General features: G+C 42.3%; 1 protein-coding gene across 1 annotated transcript in view; it reads left to right on the top strand.

Annotated features, from left to right (window-relative positions):
- LOC124778452 overlaps positions 1-20,753 on the top strand; it is a 637,672-nt gene that overhangs the window by 115,905 nt on the left and 501,014 nt on the right. The window contains exon 5 of the mRNA XM_047253644.1: positions 3,617-3,977. Coding sequence (XP_047109600.1) covers positions 3,617-3,977 — 361 coding nt within the window. The remainder of the gene's footprint in view (positions 1-3,616; positions 3,978-20,753) is intronic.

Here is a 20,753-nt window from a genome sequence, read left to right on the forward strand (position 1 = left end):
TCGTGCATTATCCTGCTGAAATGTAGGGTTTCGCAGGGATCGAATGAAGGGTAGAGCCACGGGTCGTAACACATCTCAAATGTAACGTCCACTGTTCAAAGTGCGGTCAATGCGAACAAGAGGTGACCGAGACGGGTTACCAATGGCACTCCATACCATCACGCCGGGTGATACGCCAGTACGGCGATGACGAATACACGCTTCCAATGTGCGTTCACCACGATGTCGCCAAACACGGATGCGACCGTCATGATGCTGTAAACAGAACCTGGATTCATCCGAAAAAATGACGTTTTGCCATTCGTGCACCCAGGTTCGCCGTTGAGTACACCATCGCAGGCGCTCCTGTCTGTGATGCAGCGTCAAGGGTAACCGCAGCCATGGTCTCCGAGCTGACAATCCGTGCTGGTGCAAGCGTTGTCGAACTGTTCGTGCAGATGGTTGTTGTCTTGCAAACATCCCCATCTGTTGACTCAGGGATCGGGACGTGGCTGTACGATCCGTTACAGCCATGCGGATAAAATGCCTGTCATCTCGACTGATAGTGGTACGAGGCCATTGGGATCCAGCACGGGGTTCCGTATTACCCTCCTGATCTCACAGATTCCATATTCTGCTAACAGTCATTGGATCTCGACGAACGCGAGCAGCAATGTCGCGATACGATAAACCGCAGTCGCGATAGGCTACAATCCGACCTTTGTCGAAGTCGGAAACGTGATGGTACGCATTTCTCCTCCTTCCACGAGCATCACAACAACGTTTCACCAGGCAAGGCCGGCCAATTGCTGTTTGTGTATGAGAAATCGGTTGGAAACTTTCCTCATGTCAGCTCGTTGTTGGTGTCGCCACCGGCGCCAACCGTGTGTGAATGCTCTGAAAAGCTAATCATTTCCATAATACAGCATCTTCTTCCTGTCGGTTAAATTTCGCGTCTGTAGCACGTCATCTTCGCGGTGTAGCAATTTTAATGGCCAGTAGTGTAGGTATCAGCGTCCGGCGGTGTAAGCAGACTTAACAGAGAGGGGGGCCACTGTGGCGCAGCCTGCGGCAGTGGCCTTAGATTATTTTTATTATTCACGTTTCAGCTCTACTGAACTGCACGGTGTACAACAAGGGGCATTTCTGGAATCTTTCTCTTGGTTGTTCTCTGTGCCCGTATTAATTACAATCCCTCAGAATCGGCTCCTTTCGACAAAATTCTTCTGCTCTTCTTGAGTTTCTTCATAAGGCCAAATGTCCAGTGACGAAGTTTCTGCCTAAAATTGTTACATTCTAATGTACCAGTGAAGCTTCTTGTACCGCAAGGAAGCAAGGGAGACAATGTTGTTATGGGCAGCCGATATCCTCTTTCTGCAACACAAATGCACACGTGGATTAATACGGTTCTTTATTTACATGAACCGGAAACATTTACATAACTTGAAGAGAGTCATTGTTTTTTTGTACAAGCTCATCAGTAATAGTCCTCTTGTCAGATGATGTAGTGTCAAAATCGGTAATCTTGCTATTACAAATTTTGTTCTCTCACTGCTACTAAAGAACAATTCTGATTGAGGTAAACCAGTCCCACTATGGTCAATAATCTGGTCGCTATGTACTGTCGTAGCCTGTGACAAACTAAACCCGATCTGCAAGTAAACTGATAGACGAAAAACTGGATGATTGAGTGAGACCCTCCAGTCAGCGGCGCCAGTCCAAATACATGCTGTCGAGAGGGCGTTGGCAGCGTGTTGCTTGTGGGTGTGTCTCTAGCCTCTCTCGTGATAGACGCACTTGACCCGGCGCCTACTAATCGATCTTTGCACTTCATCTTCACCAAGCTTTATTATTCCTACTTCGTATGGGTCTTTTTTTTACTGCATCATTCCATTTTATTATTTCAATTTTAGCTTTACTGTTGCTTTTGAAAATTCCACAACTTGCCAAGTTGATCTGATTGATTACAATCTTTTAATATGGCCATAGAACTTTAGCATGAGTTTTTTCGTATCCAAATAAATATTGGTATACTTTTTTTGTGGCATCAGTCTACTGACTGATCTGATGGAGACCGCCACAAATTCTGTTCTTGTGCCAACTTTTTCATTTCAGAGTAGCACTTTCATTTGATGTCCTCAATTATTTGTTGGATGTATTCCAAGCTTGGGCTCTTTAGTACTACTGAAGCTACTTCCTGATGTCTTACATATGTCCTACCTTCCTGTCCCTTCTTCTTGTCAGTACTTTCCACATATTTTTGTCCTCGCCCTGTTCTGTTCATAACCTCCTTATCTTATCTGTACACCTAATTTTCAGCATCGTTCTATAACTCCATGTCTTAAACGGTTCAGTTGTCATATTCTCGGGTTCCCTCACAGTTCATGCTTCACTTGCCTACATTTCTGTTCTGCAGATGCTCAATCTCAGAAAACTATTTTTTTATGACACAATAACATTTTGTGACACAGTCATAACTGATTTCCGCCACAACGCCCATCTTCAGATCCTAAAAGACGGATTTGCTTAACACGTGTTCAAAATGGTTCAAATGGCTCTGAGCACTATGGGATTTAACATCTGAGGTCATCAGTCCCCTAGAACTTAGAACTACTTAAACGTAACTAACGTAAGGACATCACATACATCCATGCCCGAGGCAGGATTTGAACCTAGCAGTCGCTCAGTTCCGGAGTGAAGTGCGTAGAACCGCTCGGCCACCGCGGCCAGCGGTTAACATGTGTCGAAGCGTTAAGGTTGACTACAAACGACCTTGTCTTTACAAAATCTGAAGATGGCTATTGCAACCAAAACCAACTACGATTGTGTGACAAAAAAGTGATTGTGTTAAAAAAAATTAAAATGTATATAATAATTTCGTGCCCGTCTAGTTAAAGGAAATGTATTTTCTATTCTCAGAAATTTCTGCCGAAAATTAAGACCAATGCTTTATAGAAATACACTTTAGCAGACATGAAGTTCTCTATTTGCTCGTAGTCTGCATGTTCCAACTTCATTATATTTCGGATCCAAAATTTTCCTGATTACTTTTCGTCCTCTCTTTTGGATTTCTCCAATGTCCCTCTTTCTGTTTAAAATGTGTGTTGTAAAGACTCTCTGGCGGGTATCTCGTAGCACCTGAGTTTTGTGTATTTTGAGATGGATTTTTTTTTGCAATGGATATGTGTTGTATGTCTGAAGCTCATTTTGATTTTGTGGCAATGAATTTTGTATCCAGTCTTTACAAGACGAGTCCCCTGTACGGTTGTGCCCAAATACAGAGTCGCCTAAATCGAACTCGTTCATAAAATATTTACCATGCGGGACTGATACTCGATAACGAACATGGGAGGACGAAGATTTGCAGCAATAGGCGAGATAAAAGAAGATTCGCAGACGGCAATCCGCACGATCTAGCAAGAGGCGTACCAAGACTGCTTCCGGAAGTGGAAGCGGCTTGGGAGCCGTGTATCAGTTGTGCGGGAGAGTATTTAGAAGGAGGCGGTGCACAATTAGTAAAAGATAAGCGTAGAAAAATGTTGTGGGCAAGGTTCGGAATTTGTTTGAATAGACCTGGTATGCACGCGGCAGTGGAGGGAAGTGGGTCAGCTAAGAGGGCGGTGGGTGTCGGTTGCAGGTGGGCGACATGTGGATCCTGGTGTCGGCGGTGGCGATGCACAAGCTGGTGATCACGTTCTGCGTGGGCGTGAAGCTGGTGGCGGCGGAGACGCGCGGCCCGCTCGTGCTGCTGTACATGGCGGTGTTCGCGGCGGTGACGCCGTTCGGCGTGGGGCTGGGGCTGCTGCTGGAGCAGCTGGGCCAGGGCAGCGTCACGACGCCGGCCGCCGCCATCCTGCAGGCCATGGCGGGCGGCACGCTGCTCTACGTCGTCTTCTTCGAGGTGCTGCAGCGAGAGCGCTCCTCCGACAACGCCGGCATCCTCCAGCTGGCCGCCATCGCCTTCGGCTTCGCCCTCATGCTGCTCATCCAGTTCTGCAGTGAGTACTCGGGCGCTCCGTTCACTCGCTTTTGTCTCCGTCGCTCTGACCGTTTCCCTGTAACACTGGACCAGATCTATGTGGCCCACTGTTTTTGTTACTTTTTGGAGTGGTCTGCTGCTGAAGGCACTCAAAATGTTTCATCAGGATATACCAGTTCCAACCGTCGTACAGCCCAAGTTGTCTGATTTATGTAACATCACACTGCGTGCTGTTTTGTCAAAAACTGATTCCGTGGCTGTGTACAAAATATAGTGAGAGGCACCAACATGCCTTGCTCATTCCGTGGCATCAAGCAGTCAGGCCTGCAAGATGAGTGGTCTGCCAAGCGAGTGGATTCATTCTTATTTCTCGATCGAGTTACATCAGTGACTGATTATGAGCTCTAGTACCCACAATTAAGCTACAAATTATTCTCCTGTTTGAATATTACGCAATGAAAACGGATAACGCACATCTGACTATTAGTAATTCACACAACTCTGATTGTTCACTACGCACTGGCAATACCACATTTTCTTTCTCACCCAACGGCTTTGATCAACACGTGGCCATCGCACTGAATATGAATGGCGCACATATTATAAATTCTGGATATCATGACTACACACTATGCGAAGAACAAGGCCACCAATCTATTTCTTTTCACTATCTTTTTTATTAAGATAAACTCTATTATGATTCAAAGATAAACTAAACACACCATTACATTTTATACAACAGTTACACATGAGAAACTCCGCCCAGTGGGCATGGCTTTACATTGGTGATTCTCTATCTTATGGTCTCGTAATTATCTAACACCAGAGTGCACTTTCTGGATAGGATGGTGGATCTTTCGCTACGTCTCACACTTCGACTCTCACACCCATCATCACGCAAATTTACTTCAGACCGAGCGGTACAAAAAGGAACATGCATAACCCACTGCCTCTGAACCTATCTTGCTACTCTCCCATGCGAACCACACATACTTAAATTACATGAAATACATCACACTGGCAACATACAATAGACCACAAAGAATAGTGACAACGTTAGAATCACTTCACTTTCAGCTTTCCCACTTCAATTAGTATTCATCCCAGTTTCACACGACACTGCCCCACTTCGTAACTTTTCTTTCCCACTACGAATTCTGGAGGATATATGCACGTCTTCCTGTGCAATGCAAGCCAAGTGGCGTTGCTGGATAGACGGCTAACTCACCTTGCTTCACTCTCAGAGTATTAGAGTTTGAATCTAACGTCACACGGAAACGTAACACGCAAAGTAATATTAAGATCATATTCGTCACACACGCGAGTCCTCAACTGATACCATGGACCAGTACTTCTCTTTATCCTCTGTCTCATACACAGATTGAGACTCACGCAGTACTCACCACGTGGAAGTGCTCGTCTCTAATTTCAAGTCCTGCACACGCCATTTCTCAAATATTTCCAACTTCTAGTACAGACGCCAGTAATTCAGCTTAACTTTAGCACTCGGAAGTATTTCAACTTAGTACTAGCACTCGCAAGTATTTCAACTTATTGCTAGACGTTGTTTCGTTGTGACCGTTGGTCACTTCCGAAGATTACTACGATCCCCTTAATATTACCTGCCTGTTATTTAATTCTCCCCCCAAAAGTTACTGAAATAGAGAAATAATTATTCCAAGCTACTCTTAAGTATTTTACATGCATACCATCTCTCCACTCTTTTGTCTTTACGGAGCACACCTAAGACAGGTCTTACCAACACAATATCCAGCGCCAGAGTGCTGAAACATGGCCGTTCTTCAGGTCATCTCGCACCTCCCTCAAGGTGGGGGACCACCATGCTACCGTATTGGCCAGCCACATTTCAGGCGCTTAAAGCTCAGGTAAATTTCACCTCTTTGGTGGACCGTCTCAAAGATGATCATATATTGCACATTCACTATCTGCGGTTATCAGACGACCATAATTCATTCATTTCACAGATCTCACCAAATTGGATGTAGGGATTTATTTTGTGGGAGTTCACATGTGATCAATTAAATAAATAAATTGTCCTTCTTTCCTACACTGGTATCCGGCTTCGGTGTATTAAGTGAAATTGAGTTATTATTACAAAAAATATGTCGTTCTGACAAGAATAACGAAGAATGTTGTACCTATTTTCAATGTCGGGCTGTACTGTGCCCGTTCACCAGGTTGACTTACACAGAATATTACAGGAACCAGCCACTTTTTATAATGCTACGAGGCATGTTTTTTAAATAAGTATCGTTTTGAAATTAAAAAAAGATGTGCTAAGATATCTCAATAATTTTATGTTTACATGAAAGCCTGTACCTTAACCTACTTTTCTACATAATTTCCGTCAATATTGAGGCACTTGTCATAACGTTGTACCAGTTTTTGAATACCCTCCTCATAGAAGTCTGCCGCCTGACTTGTTAACCACTGTATCACCACTGTTCTGACTTCGTCATCGTCTTGAAGACGCTGACCGCCCAGGCGTTTCTTCAAGTGCAGGAACAGATGGTAGTCACTGGGCGCAAGATCGGGGCTGCACGGAGAATGATCTAGAGTTTCCAATCGAAAACATGTGATGAGATCTATGGTCTGATTCGCCAAATGCGGACGGGCATTGTCTTGCAGCAAAACAATGCCCTTGCTCAACTTCCATGGACTGTTGCTTTGATTCTGAAGTGACGTAGGCCATCCATGTTTAATCGCCCGTAACAATTTGGCTTAGGAAATGATCACCGTCGTTGTGGTAGCGCTCAAGGAAAGTCAATGCACTGTCTAAACGTTTTGTTTTGGGCACATCCGTCAACATTTTCGGTACCCAACGAGTGCACAATTTTCGGTAATTCAAATGCTCGGTCACAATGCCATACAAAACACTACGAGAAACATTAGGAAAGTCATCCCGCAAGGAGGAAATCGTAAAGCGTATGTTTTCTCTCACTTTATTGTCCACTTCCTGCACCAAACTTTCCTTAACGACTGAAGGACGCCCACTCCGTTGTTCATCATTCACATTTGTGCGGCGATCTTTAAATGCTCTCACGCACTTTCTTACCATTCCATCACTCATAATGTTTTTTCCGTAAACTGCACAGATCTCACGATGAATATCGATCGCTTTTAGGCCTTTAGCACTAAGAAATCTTATAACAGCCCACACTTCACAGTCGGCGGGACTCACGATTATTGGAGGTATCTTAAACAATCAGTACACAATGTAAACAAGGAAGAATTAGACTCTAATGGCGTCAGTGCGTAGATTAAGGTACAGGCTTTCATGTAAAAATAAAATTACTGAGATATATTAGCACGTCTTTTTTTAATTTCAAAACGGTACTTACTTAAAAAACACGCCTCGTATTTATTTATTTAAACAGGTTCATCTTCAGACGGCTATTTCACGCTTTACATTAGCTTTCGCCTTTTGTTTTACCAGTCGACGAAATTTCCTTGAGGTGGTGGTGTCCTACAACCAAAAGATGATGTGAGATAATGTCTTTTTAACTGTAATTGTACCTCACAACGATTTTAAGTCATGTAAACAAATTATTAAAGGGAGGATGTTTAATAATTATTAAAGGGGACATGTTTAACAATTTGTTTCCATCACTTAAAATCGTTGTGAGGCACAATTACAGTTACAAAGACATTGCCTCACTTCTTGGTTCGGTTGTAGGGCACCACCACCACCTGAAGGAACTTTCGTCTATTGGGGAAACAGAAGGCGAAAGCTAATGTAAAACGTTGACTGGTCGTCTGAAGATGAACCTGTCGGTTCGAAACCGGTAACGGCGCTGTTTAAATAAATAAACAGCATTGTAACAATTGGCTGGTTGCAGTAACCTTGTATGTGAGAGTCAATCTATATCATACGGCGTACTTAGAAATATGACGATAATATTAAACCTCAACCATTACCTTCAAGGGGGAACGACACGGTGACGGACGAAAACATTGCGCAAATTCAGGATTTCTTTTCTCCCTACTGGACTATAGCAGACAAATGGGATTTTCTGCAATGAATAAAGCATGGATTGAAGTTTTTATGGGCATTTTTTATCAAAAAATATTAATATCTTCACTGTGTAATTGCGATTTTCCAGAGGCAGTACTGAATGGAGGTAGACTACTGTTGTGGTTATCTGAAACATGAAATTATCATATCACCTTGATCCTTACAAATGTAATTTTAGTTCAACGTAGAGGTTTGGGAAAAAAAAGAAAAAGTTTGGCGAAATTATAGATACTGGACCCCTCCTTTTTGGTCTAAAAAAGTGCTGAATACCAACGTAAAAAACGTCGGCTACAATTAATTGATGAGAATTACATTTGCTTCATAGGAGACCAAAATCCATTGAAACCGTATGAAAATTTGCAGCGTGGCCGACGACAACTATGCCGCAAAATTGGTTTTGAGAAAAACGTGTTTAAAGTGTGACAAGTATTTATCATATAAAAAAGGGACAAAGGTTGAAACTTACGGGAAATCATTGACCCCTGGTCCATAATAACTATCGCCCCTGCTAGTGGATGGCCACTGTCTACTACTTTGACCTGATAAGCCCTCATTTTCGTCCTCAAAGCCCTTTTCGTAACTGACCGCATCGCCGCTGGCGCCTCTACCTTCACAGAATTGGAGCGTGTCATCGTCGATTTTGATTTAAAGGGCGTTTGCCACGTACATTAATGCAGTCTGGCCTACACTGAATTCACATACGTCCAAATTTGAAGGAATGCCGACAATTTCGCTTCGGCTGGATGTTATTTTTGCAACGTATCTCCAAATGCGACTATTGAAACTTTCGTTAAAATTTTGAGTAAAACCGCACAAATAACACTCCAGCAAATCAAGTTTACTAAAAAGCGGTATGAATAGGGGTGATGGAATCGATAGCGACTTCTGGAAATGGCGTTTTGTGTTGTGCACACTCGGCTTCAAACGCTCAGAGAGTCGTTACTTTTTGGAGATCGCCCATAATATTCTTGGTAATAATTCTTCAAAGTGTATTTACTCGTACATGCGAATTCCGTAACAAAATAAAGTCGACTTTTATCGACCCTCAACCTGACATTCCCCTTTTACAAATCAAGCAGCGATCATGAAATTTGGTGATGGCTATGGTGCTAGTCCTTCTTTACATATCCAATGCGACTCATTTTTCCCCAGAGATGGATGCCCTGACCGCGACTTTGGTTGCAGAGTCTGCAATTAGGAAATGTTTCCCTAGATAATCGAATCATCGTCATTCTCGAAACGCCTGCTGCGTAGTTACTCTCCATTTGTGAAAGAGGAATGAGTCACTGCATAGCACATCAGTAGAATAAGGGACTGAATCAGAACTTGAAGCCCTAAGTAAACAGTGTTCGTGTCCTGTGCAGAATGAACTGGGGTGTTGCTCTCGAATCAAAACACCCACTTAGACTCCTTTCTGCCTTAACAGCCTCCCGCAAACTCGCCAGGAGATTTTGGCGATATGCCAAGTAATGGTTTGTTCTTTACCAACATAACCAATTAGCACCATATCATGTCAGTCGAAAGAACACTCAGCATTATTATCTGTGATGACAAATCTTTGTATTTTATCGTTGGCGCTGAATCCATGTTTCGGCTTCTTAGTTTGCTGCAGTCTCTCTGTGACACTGAAATCTTTAGCAAGCGAGGAGGTGGCAGTGGTAAGACGCCAGCGCACAAAATACATGTCATCTACAAAATATTTGTTTAGTAACTAATTTTTAATATGTGGAATTTGACAGGTTTTAATGAGTATAATTATTCTTAAAATGCCGAAAAACTCGGCAAAAAAATTTAGCATTTCAAATTCAATGGATGTTGACTTTCCAAATCAGGAGCTTCCGTGTTGGTTCACCTCAATCACGTGGTTTTGTTTCAAAATAAATCCGTAACATGCAGTATCAATTAAGGTACTACTTGAACAGACAGAAAGACATTGCAGTTAAAGGCGTCCATGAACACTTGCTTAAAACATCAGTTAACGCCCCAGAAAGCAACAGGCAATAAGCAACAATAATAAATAAGTAAAAAAGACCTTCATGTAAATCAGAAGAAAAATATTTAAGCTTTTACAAATAGCTATCGGTTGTCACCTTAAAGATCTCGATATTAGGGACAAATAATCAAACATGGAATTATGCAGAATGCAAATCTCAACCAAAAGAAATTGTGGCAATGTACTTAGCTTGGTTTTAGCTTTTGATAACGCATGATAGTTATATAAGAGAATGTATAAATACAAGGGACAAATAATCAAACATGGAATTAAGCAGAATGCAAATCTCAACCAAAAGAAACTGTGGCAATGTATTTAGCGTGGTTTTAGCTTTTGATAACGCATGATAGTTACATAACCGTTCTTCCTCATCCACACGTGTTCGGCCATACTGGAAGCCTCTGCGCAGCCAACCATTCTCATAATACGATGGTGTATTGTTACTGTACACTTCCACACGAACTGAGCAAGGATTGCTGCAGTGTTATTTCCCTTCAAACGGTGAGGTCACTGGTTTGTTTCTCTGTGTCGTCATTTTGTTTGGACAACGACGCTAGGGCCTGTAGATTACTTCGACGAATAAACAAAGAAGATCCAAAAACCTGATACTCATACATTACGAGGCTTTGCTGAAAAGTAATGCCGCCGTATATTTTATGTGAAACCACTCAGAGCATTTTAAATACAACAAACGTTATTAACTTTTGGAAACCGATGAAAATAGGCACTATGTGGAGGACGATAGACGACAGTCAATCCTAGGCGTAGGACTGTTGCAGATTACGCAACGTTCTTGTGTTGTCTGGCACCGTCATACTCAAGAAGAGAGTGTTCCATATGTGGACGAACTCTTCGAATTTGAAACTCGATTACGTGACGCTGTTTCTCACGCACCGACATAGTTTCGTTTCAAAACGCCATGTTATACGCTACAATTGTGAGCTCTCTTACGACAGAGGTCTGCAAATATGTATACATGAAGAGTAAAGATCTAGTACGTCAATAATGTTCGTTTCATTTAAAAAGTTTTAACAGTTTTCACGTAAAAAATTCAGAGGCATTACCTTTCAACACGCCCTTGTACAGTCCGCCTGTCCGCATCTTAGCTCCCCTGGACTGAAAAATAAACTCATACTCGCTACTTAGATAGGAGTAATGGACTAATGACAATAAATTAAAATTTCAATGTTTTAAATAATTACTTATCTGTTGTTTCACATGCTCAGTGTCTTTCATAAAGCACGTTATTTTGTAATACAGTAACCAGCACATGGCCCAGTTCAGAGCCTAAGTCTCGTCGAAATCCCTTTTCCTGTTGATTACTGTTCTGAAACTGATAATTCAAAGTACTGCTAACTGCACTCCTAAAAGTGGTAAATCTTAACTTAGCTTGCCACACAGATTGAAAATACGACGGGCAGCGCACGAATCGCGTTAGACTGAAACGAAAGACGCTTTTCAAATATTGCAGTTCACGAGGAAGTTCATGTCTACCAGTCCTTTTTTTCGTGTTTAACGTGATTGTGGCTCCTCTTTCAGGCTGAGAAATTGCTAAAAATTACTCAGTGTTTTCTAAAGAGAGAAATTCGGTAAGTTTGAAACATGCTTCTAAACTAACACTTGGCGTCAAAATTCCGAGAATTTCGCATGACAAAAGGAAAACAAACGTTGTCCAAATAACTTGCGGAAATTTTCACTCTGCTGTTGGGCGGATACAGATTTCCTCGTAGCGAAACGAGGAAAACTGCTTAACTATGAATGATGGTCGCTGTACTGCATGGCACAGCCACACAGCTTCGGTACTAGCGTGGAATGTATTGTAAACTACAACACAAGGAGGAACGTCTGAAACCGAAATAAAACTTTACTCCATGAAGGTGCCTAATTTGTTTTTGTTGTGTGGAAATGTATAGTTTTTATTTCCTGGTATTTTGTCTGTGTGCTAATGCGAAGTTGAACTCGTAGTTAGAGAAACAGTTAAGCTCGTATTTAAGTTCACAAGTAATCTCCTAATTCTAGAGAAGTGATCATCAGCGCAAAAGTTAGTCAGAAATTCAACATTAAATTGTGTACTGCAATGTTCATGGAGAGAGTACAGCGTGTTCTATTAAATTTAGGGAAAATGTCCTGTTAGCAGTAGTACAACCAATCTGCCTGCCAAAAAAATATGAAACATAAATAACTATCAAAAATGCCCTGTCTGAAAAGCTGGTCACTGTTGAAATGGTATTGGCGTCACACGTAAATTATAAATGGCCTACATGTTTGCACAGTGAATATATGCTGTGCTGCTGCTATCTTCAAACTACTGCAGCTGCTACTCCTATGTTAGTTAAAAAATAAAAATTGGAACTACTAGCAACGCTATGTGCAATGCGTGCTTTAAACTACAGTGATATTCACAAAACTTCTGTGCCAATAAATCTCATTACTGCAGTGAGCATTGTCAATTACATTCTATTACTGAGAAACTTGTGAAAGCAAAATTATATATGTGAAACTTGAAATAAAGAGATGAATGCTGATTGATGGGAAAACAATAAAGTAACTGTATTAACAAAACTTTACATCACTAAGGCAAAATATTGTAATACTTAAAATATTAAAAAATTCACTTTACATTAATAGTAGGAAAACCTCAACGAATTCTCTTTACTCTCTTGCAAACACGTATGGTATCCATCTATGAAGAAAAATCAGTAAATTTCACATTCTATCTTTTCGTAAAAATCTAAATCCCTGACAAAATTAACTACTACACTTGGATGTCTCGGCAAATGCGCTATTACAGTACCTTTTAAAGTCTTCTGAATGAATTTAGCAAATACCTTTCCATAAATGAAAAATAATATAAGAAAATTATTGCCGGCACGCAGCACGACCTTACTGCATCGCAAGACACAGCTCGACTCCTGTGTCGCTCCAAAACTGCGCTCCACTCACAAGCTAAGGTTCTACAAACAGTCTCTCGTGCGCAACCTCTTTAGCAGAGATGTTACCCGCTATTACTCAGATGCTGTTAAGCTTTACTTTTACGCGCGACATTCAAAATATTACTAAAATTACAATTTTCTGTATATAACGAAACTCTTGCCACCATACATCACGTACATGACAAAATGCATTTTATTAGAATTACGAAACTGTTAATGATGTCTGATGAATTCATTTGTTGTTGTGGTCTTCAGTCTGAAGCCTGGTTTGCTGCAGATCTGCTCGTTAGTGTACCCCGTACAAGTTGATTCTCATTCGCTTAAGTACTGCAGCACACATCCATTTGAACGTGCTCAGTGATTGGTCACCTGCTACGATTTTTGCTTTCACACTTTCCTTTAGTACCAGAATAACTGTTCTTTGAATCCTCAGAATGAGTCCTACCTATCGAACCCGATTTTTAGTCAAGTCGTATCAAAAATTTTATTCTCTCTTCAGAGTGTTTCAGTAACTCGCTATTAGTTATTCAGTACACTGATCTAATTCAGCATTCTCCTGTAGCATAACATTGCAAAAGCTGCTACAACCTTCTTTTCTGAGCTGCTACTCGTCCACTTTTTACTTCTGTACTAGATAAATATCTTCAGAAGGACATCCTAAGATTCGAATTTATATTCGATTTTAATAAATAGTTCTTTTTCAAAGAAGTGTTTCTTTCTATTACCGGTCTGCACTTTATGTGCTCTCTACCTCAACCATCATCAGTTGTTTTATTGCACATCTACTAATTTTAGTGTTTTATTTCCTTCCCTAATGTCCCTATCATCGCCTGATTTAATTTGGCTCTATTCCAGTACTCTTGTTTTACTGTTGTGGATGTTTTACCGTGTCGATGTTTATACACATATTTGAAGACGCTATCAATTCCATCGGCAAACCTCAATGTTTTTATACTTTCTTCTTTAACTCTAATTCCCTCCCCAAAATTTGTTTCCATCACAACTTGGTCAGTGTACAGATTAAATAAGTTGTGAAATCAGCCGCAACCCCGCCTCACTCCCTTCTCAACTAGCGCCTGTATTTCACGTCCTTAGGCTCTTATAACTGCAGTTTTATTCCTGTGTAAGTTACAGGTAATCTTTCCTTTTCTGTATTTTATCCCGGCTACCTCAGATTTTCAATCAGTGTAGTCCAGAGCCAACATTGCCAAAAACTTTCTCTAAATCTAGAAATGGTAGTGGTAGGTTTTTTTCTCTTCTAAACCTATTTTCTAAGATAGGGGTCAGCACTGCTTCAGATGCTTCTACATTTCTTTGAAATCAGACTGGTCTACCTCGGAGTCTCTTTCTACCAGACCTTCCATTCTTATGTAAATAATTCATGCCAGAATTTACAGCCGTGACTATAAAACTGATGTTCAGGTAATATTTACACCTGTCAGGGCTCGCGTTCTTGGGGACTGGAATTATTACTTTGATATTACAAGTGCAGAACTGTAAATGATATCTGACGAATCTACTAAGGGGTGAAAACTCCGTGTGCTGAAGTGACAGTTCCTAAACAACGTAGCATCAAAAGGAAGAGAGCCTGTTTTTCTTCAGGTGGAAGTCCCATCCGACGCTGTTCGTATACGGTCAGAGGCATCTGATTTTGTCGCCGAGTGGTCTAAAATGAGAAACTGGGCGGTAGATCAAGTGATTCCGTAGTTTTTACGACAAGAAAAAGATTACGACAAGGAAAATTACTATTTGCCCGTAAACAGAAAACAAATGTTATACTACATGTCGCTCTATGTATGGCGAATGACCGAATGAAATGATCAAGTTAGCCACTAAAACAATAGAAAACAGAGAAGTATAACAAATATAGCCTAAAAAACACACACACAAAAGAATACGTATCATACTACATGCAAGCACAACAACACAAACAAAAGAAGACGAAAAACAAAGTCGGCTAGCAGTTAACAAACCAAACCAAAAAAGTGGAAGAGAGGTGTTAAGTCGAAATTTGTTCGTGAAACGTTGAAAATAAGACATCCTGGGCACGCAAATGATGCAACTCCAGAACGGTACATGTTTACTAATAAGATCGCAGATCGTAAGTAGAAACAAATATTAATTTAACATCACGAAACTTGTGCCACGAAAGTTGTTTCTGTCCTACAACCCAATAACATAAGACAGTAATATAGTAGAGAACACGAACTCGTTATCGAACGCGGTTGCTATATATAGAGACATGTTTCACAAATAAAAAGAAGCGAAACCCGCATGCAACATTAAAAAAGGCCCTCCATCTAGTTGCATTAGACCAGGGGTCCCCAAACTACGGCAAACCGGCCCGCGTTAGCTGGCCAGACATCCCCGGTATCCGGCCCGCCAAATATTCGAGGTGGTACCTATACTGCCAACAATTGAGTTTCGAGGCCTATCGCGACCAATACACCGCTACATTGTCGGAGCTCTGTCTTTACAAAGCGGAAGGTCATGGTTAAACTTGTGGCTATCCACATTAACAGACAGACCATTCCCGTGCGATAGTGAAAAGGAGCTCTTCATACACTTCATAATTTTTGTCAATCCCTCGAATAAAAAGTAGTACTTGAGCAGTATCTGATACATCTGTTGACTCATCCACGGCCAAAGAGAACCAGTCTAAGTCTTGATTTTTGTCACGCAGTTATGCTGATATATTTTGTGCAATGTCATCTATTCTTCGAACCACAGTGTTTGCCGACAAACTTATATTTTTAAATAAATTAGCTTTTCCTGGACATATTTCTTCTGCTGTTGCAATTATGCAGTTCTTAATTAATTCACCGTCGGTACATGGCTTACACTGTTTCGCTACTAAATGAGCCACACGAAAACTAGCACACGTTGCTGCATGTTGTTCAGCATTTACTTTCTTAAACAGCGACTGCTGGGATTTTAGCTGGCGTTTCAGAGACTCATACATTTCTAATCGTTCGCATCCTGTAAACTTGGAGTAATTCTGAGAGCGCTTAGTCTCATAATGACGTTTTATATTGTATTCTTTGAAGACTGATATTGGTTCGTTGCAAATAATAGACATTGGTTTGTTGCTTGACTCCACCACGAAATATTGACATCCCCAGTGCTCTTTAAAAATTCTACATTCACTGTCAATCTCTCGTTTCTTTTCCATATTTGTACAGAACTTCACAAAAGATTGTAACCTGAAAAAAAATTGTGCTATTTAATACTAATAAAACTAGGAAGTAATCTGCCTGAACAAAATGCAATGAATTCATTTTTAAGGTACTTTAATTACTAAATTAAATACTCACAACTACGAGTACACTGCACTTCCACTAAAAAATACAGTGAAAAAATACTCAAGTCGTGCTATACGTATTTCGATTTTCAGATTTTCCTTGTCTCTTCGAATTCAAACTTTGAATTTTCCCACACTTCGTCGTCTCACCCGCTAGTACAGCGCATAAAACACTAAAAAACTCGTAAGACACAAGCAACATAGACACAATCACGCAAAAGAACTATCAAATATATGCTCTGGCTCTGCTACTCGCTACAAGACTACATAACTAAACTTATTGTTGCGCCGCTTGAAATCACAATGCGTCGACATACTCTACCTCTGTTATGTCTTGCAGTAAGAGTGTTGCTAACAATGATTTTGATATTTCGTTAACGTTGCAGGACGCTTTGGTGAAGAATGTGCAGTGACACACTTTTTTGTCGGTGAAATTCGCCAGAATTTCGGTCAGGTACGTCCACTAATCAAAGTTATGTAATTAAATAAAAATCGTAGTTCGTTTCAGTGCTAGCTATTCCCACTAGCTTAGATTTTTGCGATTTCATCTTTCCTTTAGCCTTACAATACGGTGATCATGGAGTGCTAGGGTGCTTTAATCCCACTAGGTAGATCTTGGCCCTTATGACTTCGTCGAGGAGTCAATGTGGCCCGCGGACTAAAAAGTTTGGAGACACCTGCACTAGACGAACAACATCGTAAGAATATTAATAAATGATCGAAGAGATGATTTCAGTCCTTCACAAATGCATTAGAATGGGAATTAAATGTCCCTAATTCTACGAAAAAAAAGTGTGGCTACACGGTTCGATGGCGTAGTGGGTGAGCAACAGACTACAAATCCAAAGTTCGTTCCTCATTCGGTTCTCAACTTTTTGGTTGTACATCTCTCTTTTCATCTCTGGCAGTCATCTGTTAACGCGAAAAATGTCAAGTTGTACCGTGGCTCGCAATCTGCGTTTCCTGTAGACGTGTCTATAACGGACTGGACACCACATTTCGAATATCGTAAGAGCGCATGGCGTGTCACTTCTAATGGAACCATACCTGGTAAAACAGTGCAGTGTTGAAGTGAGCCATCTGGTTGAAGACGGGTTTACTTTTATTGTTAAATAAGTTTAGTGTCATATTATCCATTGTTTTTATGGTTCCTGGTAAGGATGTATCTCAATAGAATAGAAACACGTGTTTCTATTCTTATGTTTCCGCTTTGGAATCCCTGTGCTCTGTACCAAAAAATACCAGTTTTACTAAGTAACAAAAAATTATCGTTTGAATTAGTTACCAAACCTTGAATTCTGACAAGTAACTTTTGAGTTTACGGGTAATTAATGGAGAGCTACGGAGGCTAGTAGAGGAGTTTTGAATCTTGGGACATAACTCTGGGGAAGTGGAACCATTAACTATGTTTAGAGTCACAGAGATTAAATATTCGGCCAACGATATGAGTTTTGTGGTAGGACTTGAGTAAAGGAAAGGGCCGGTTACCGCGACACGTCCTGAGGCAGCAAGAAATCGTTAATCCGATGATGTAAGGAAGTGTCAAGAGTGAGGAGAGGGGAAAAGTCTAGACGGAGACAAAGGTTTGGATATACACGGTACAGTCACATTAACGTGACCACCACCCATGTTCGACGTGAACGTGCAGTAACCACTTACAGACAGCAGATGGCAGCACTAGAAGCAGAGATTATATAAAACGAGTCCGGGGGAAACGGAAAACAGTGCAGTCGTTGTCGAATTGCGGAAAGGGGGTGATTTACGTGACGCACAAAACAACGTGATCATTGGCTGTCGGGCCAAAGATGGAAGAATTCCCGAAACTGCTAAGTTTGTAAACCGATCGCATGCCAAAATAGTTAAAGTACAGCGTGCATGGCAAAATAGTGCTAACCAAAACCGACACTGAAGCACCTGTTTCGAATCACAGGTCATAGGGGTAAACGGCGGCTGCAGAGATGTGTAAGTATGAACAGACGTGCAACTGTTTAGCAGCTGACCACACAGATGAACTAAGGGGCGACCAACAGCGCCTCCTCAAAGACCGCTCAAATGGTTCAAATGGCTCTGAGCACTATGGGACTTAACATCTGAGGTCATCAGTCCCCTAGACCTTAGAACTACTTAAACCTAGCTAACCTAAGGACATCACACACATCCATGCCCGAGGCAGGATTCGAACCTGCGACTGTAGCGGTCGCGCGGTTACGGACTGAAGCGCCTAGAACCGCTCGGCCACCGCGGCCGGCCAACGACCGTTCAGCGAGTGATTCCGCGTTTGGGCCTCCGCAATGGGAGCCTACTTCATGCACCCGTGCCGGCCGCTGTGGCCGAGCGGTTCTAGGCGCTTTAGTCCGAAACCGCGCTGCTGCTACGGTCGCAGGTTCGAATCCTGCCTCGGGCATGGATGTGTGTGATTTCCTTAGGTTTAAGTAGTTCTAAGTCTATGGGACTGATGACCTGGATGTTAAGTCACATAGTGCTCAGAGCCATTTGAACCATTTGATCCATGCACCCACACTGACAGCTCTTCATTGGCGGCGAATGCTGGAATTTGCGCGTCAATACAGGAACTGGGCGTCCAAGGAATAGTGGCAGCTGGGCTTTCCACATGAATCACGTTTTATCCTTCATCGGTCTGAAAGCAAACACACAGCAACAATCGTCAGAAGGGTACAGGCTGCAGGAGGGACTCCGGATAGGGCACTGTCTTTTTAGCCATCGACATCTTTTAAGCGGCGATCCTCCCCCACTCTGTCCCCACTGCTCTCCACTGTGGACGGTGAGCCACCTTTTACTTGAGTGCCCCTATTTTACTCCGTTGCGCGCCCGTCTACAGCTGTCGCCTGATATATCTTCCATTTTAGCAGATGACACGCGATCAGCCGATGGCGTTCTCGAGTTCATTAGCGACAGTGAGATGACGTCAGTAATTTGATGCTCTTTTTGGGGACAAACAACCCCCCATCTATAGTGGTTTTTTAAGCTTTCCTTCTGTTTTTGGTTTCCCCACTTTTTTGAGTTTTGCTCCCATTGCTGCTGGTTTCCAGTTTCGTTTTTTAGCTTTTCCTAAGTCACAGACCGGGCGCTAATGACCGTAGCAGTTTTGCGCCCTAAAACCATAACAAAAAAAGGAGGGAACGTTACGGTCTGGGGACCGTCCGCGTGGTATTCCCTGTATGATCTGGTCATTCTGGAAGGCACACTGGATGAATAGAAGTATTCATGTATCCTTCGGGACCACCTCCATCTCTACACGCATTTTGTTTGTCCTCGCCGTGATTGCGTTTGCCGGCCATTCGCAGGTTCGAATCCTGCCTCGGTCATGGATGTGTGTGATGTCATTAGGTTTAAGTAGTTCTAAGTCTATCGTACTGATGACCTCAGATGTCCAATAGTGCTCAGAGCCAGTTTTCGATGGCATCTACCTGTAGGACAATGCAATGTATTACACAGCTCGCAGTGTACTTGCGTGGTTCGAAGAACACCAGGATGTATCTACTGTACTCCGCTGGCCTCCAGACTCCCCGGATTAAAACCAATAGAGGATATGTGGAACCACCTCGATCAGGCTCTTCACACCATGGATCCGCAACAGAGAATCGTAGCGCAGCTGACCAAGGCACTGGAGTAGGCATGGTTCCAAATCCCTGTTGGTCCTGAGCGAGGTGGTGGACTTGCATTCAGGAAGATGACGGTTCAAACTCCTACTCAGGCTATCCTGATTCAGTTTTTCCGTGATTTTCCTAAATCGCTTCCTTCAAATGCCAGGGGTGTTCCTTTGAAAGAGCACAGCCGACCCTTCCTCATCATTCCGTTATCGATGGGGCCGATGACCTCGCTGTTTGGTCCTCACCCCAAATCAACCATCCCTGTTGGTGTTTTCCAAAACATCACGGCTCCCAGCTGTCCGCGCTGCAGAAGGTGGTTATTCAGGCTTTTGACATCAGTGTGAGTGGACAGGGTAATATGCAGGTCCGAACGGAAGTAAGTTTGCAGAAATCATGTAGTGATGAAGACATTTGCCAGAATGGGGAGAGCTACTTTCAGATTGGGCTTCAGAGGACAACTGTGTTCTCATAGTGTGGACGATGGAGACAGCGAGTAATCTTTTTACCAGCAGGCCATTCAGACCCGGCGCTACCTGCGTCTTGAATGCCACGTGCAGCGACTGGGGTTTGGGTTGCGTAACGCGGGAGCCCTTTCACATTTGCGGCTCGGAGAGACAGCGGAATGCAGCTAGCTGTCTCACTGTGTCACGGCCCGGATGCGACCTTGGCGCACCAGCCGTCTATCTGGTCCACGGCGTCTGGCTTTGACAGCAGATGATTGGTCGCTAAACTCGGTCTGGCACACTTCTTACAGCAGTCGAAAATGCAAAGATCTCTCTCTTCTGCGGCCCGCTTGGCATTAAAATAACCAAAGATGGATTGTATTAATCTCCTTGCATGAATTGCCGTAGCGAGAGACGCAACTTTGAGTATCCTCAAGAACTGACACTACTGTTACAGACAAGGTGACCCAATTCGGCG

This window comes from Schistocerca piceifrons, chromosome 1 (genome assembly GCF_021461385.2).
Source record: "Schistocerca piceifrons isolate TAMUIC-IGC-003096 chromosome 1, iqSchPice1.1, whole genome shotgun sequence".
Taxonomy (NCBI): Eukaryota; Metazoa; Arthropoda; class Insecta; order Orthoptera; family Acrididae; genus Schistocerca; species Schistocerca piceifrons.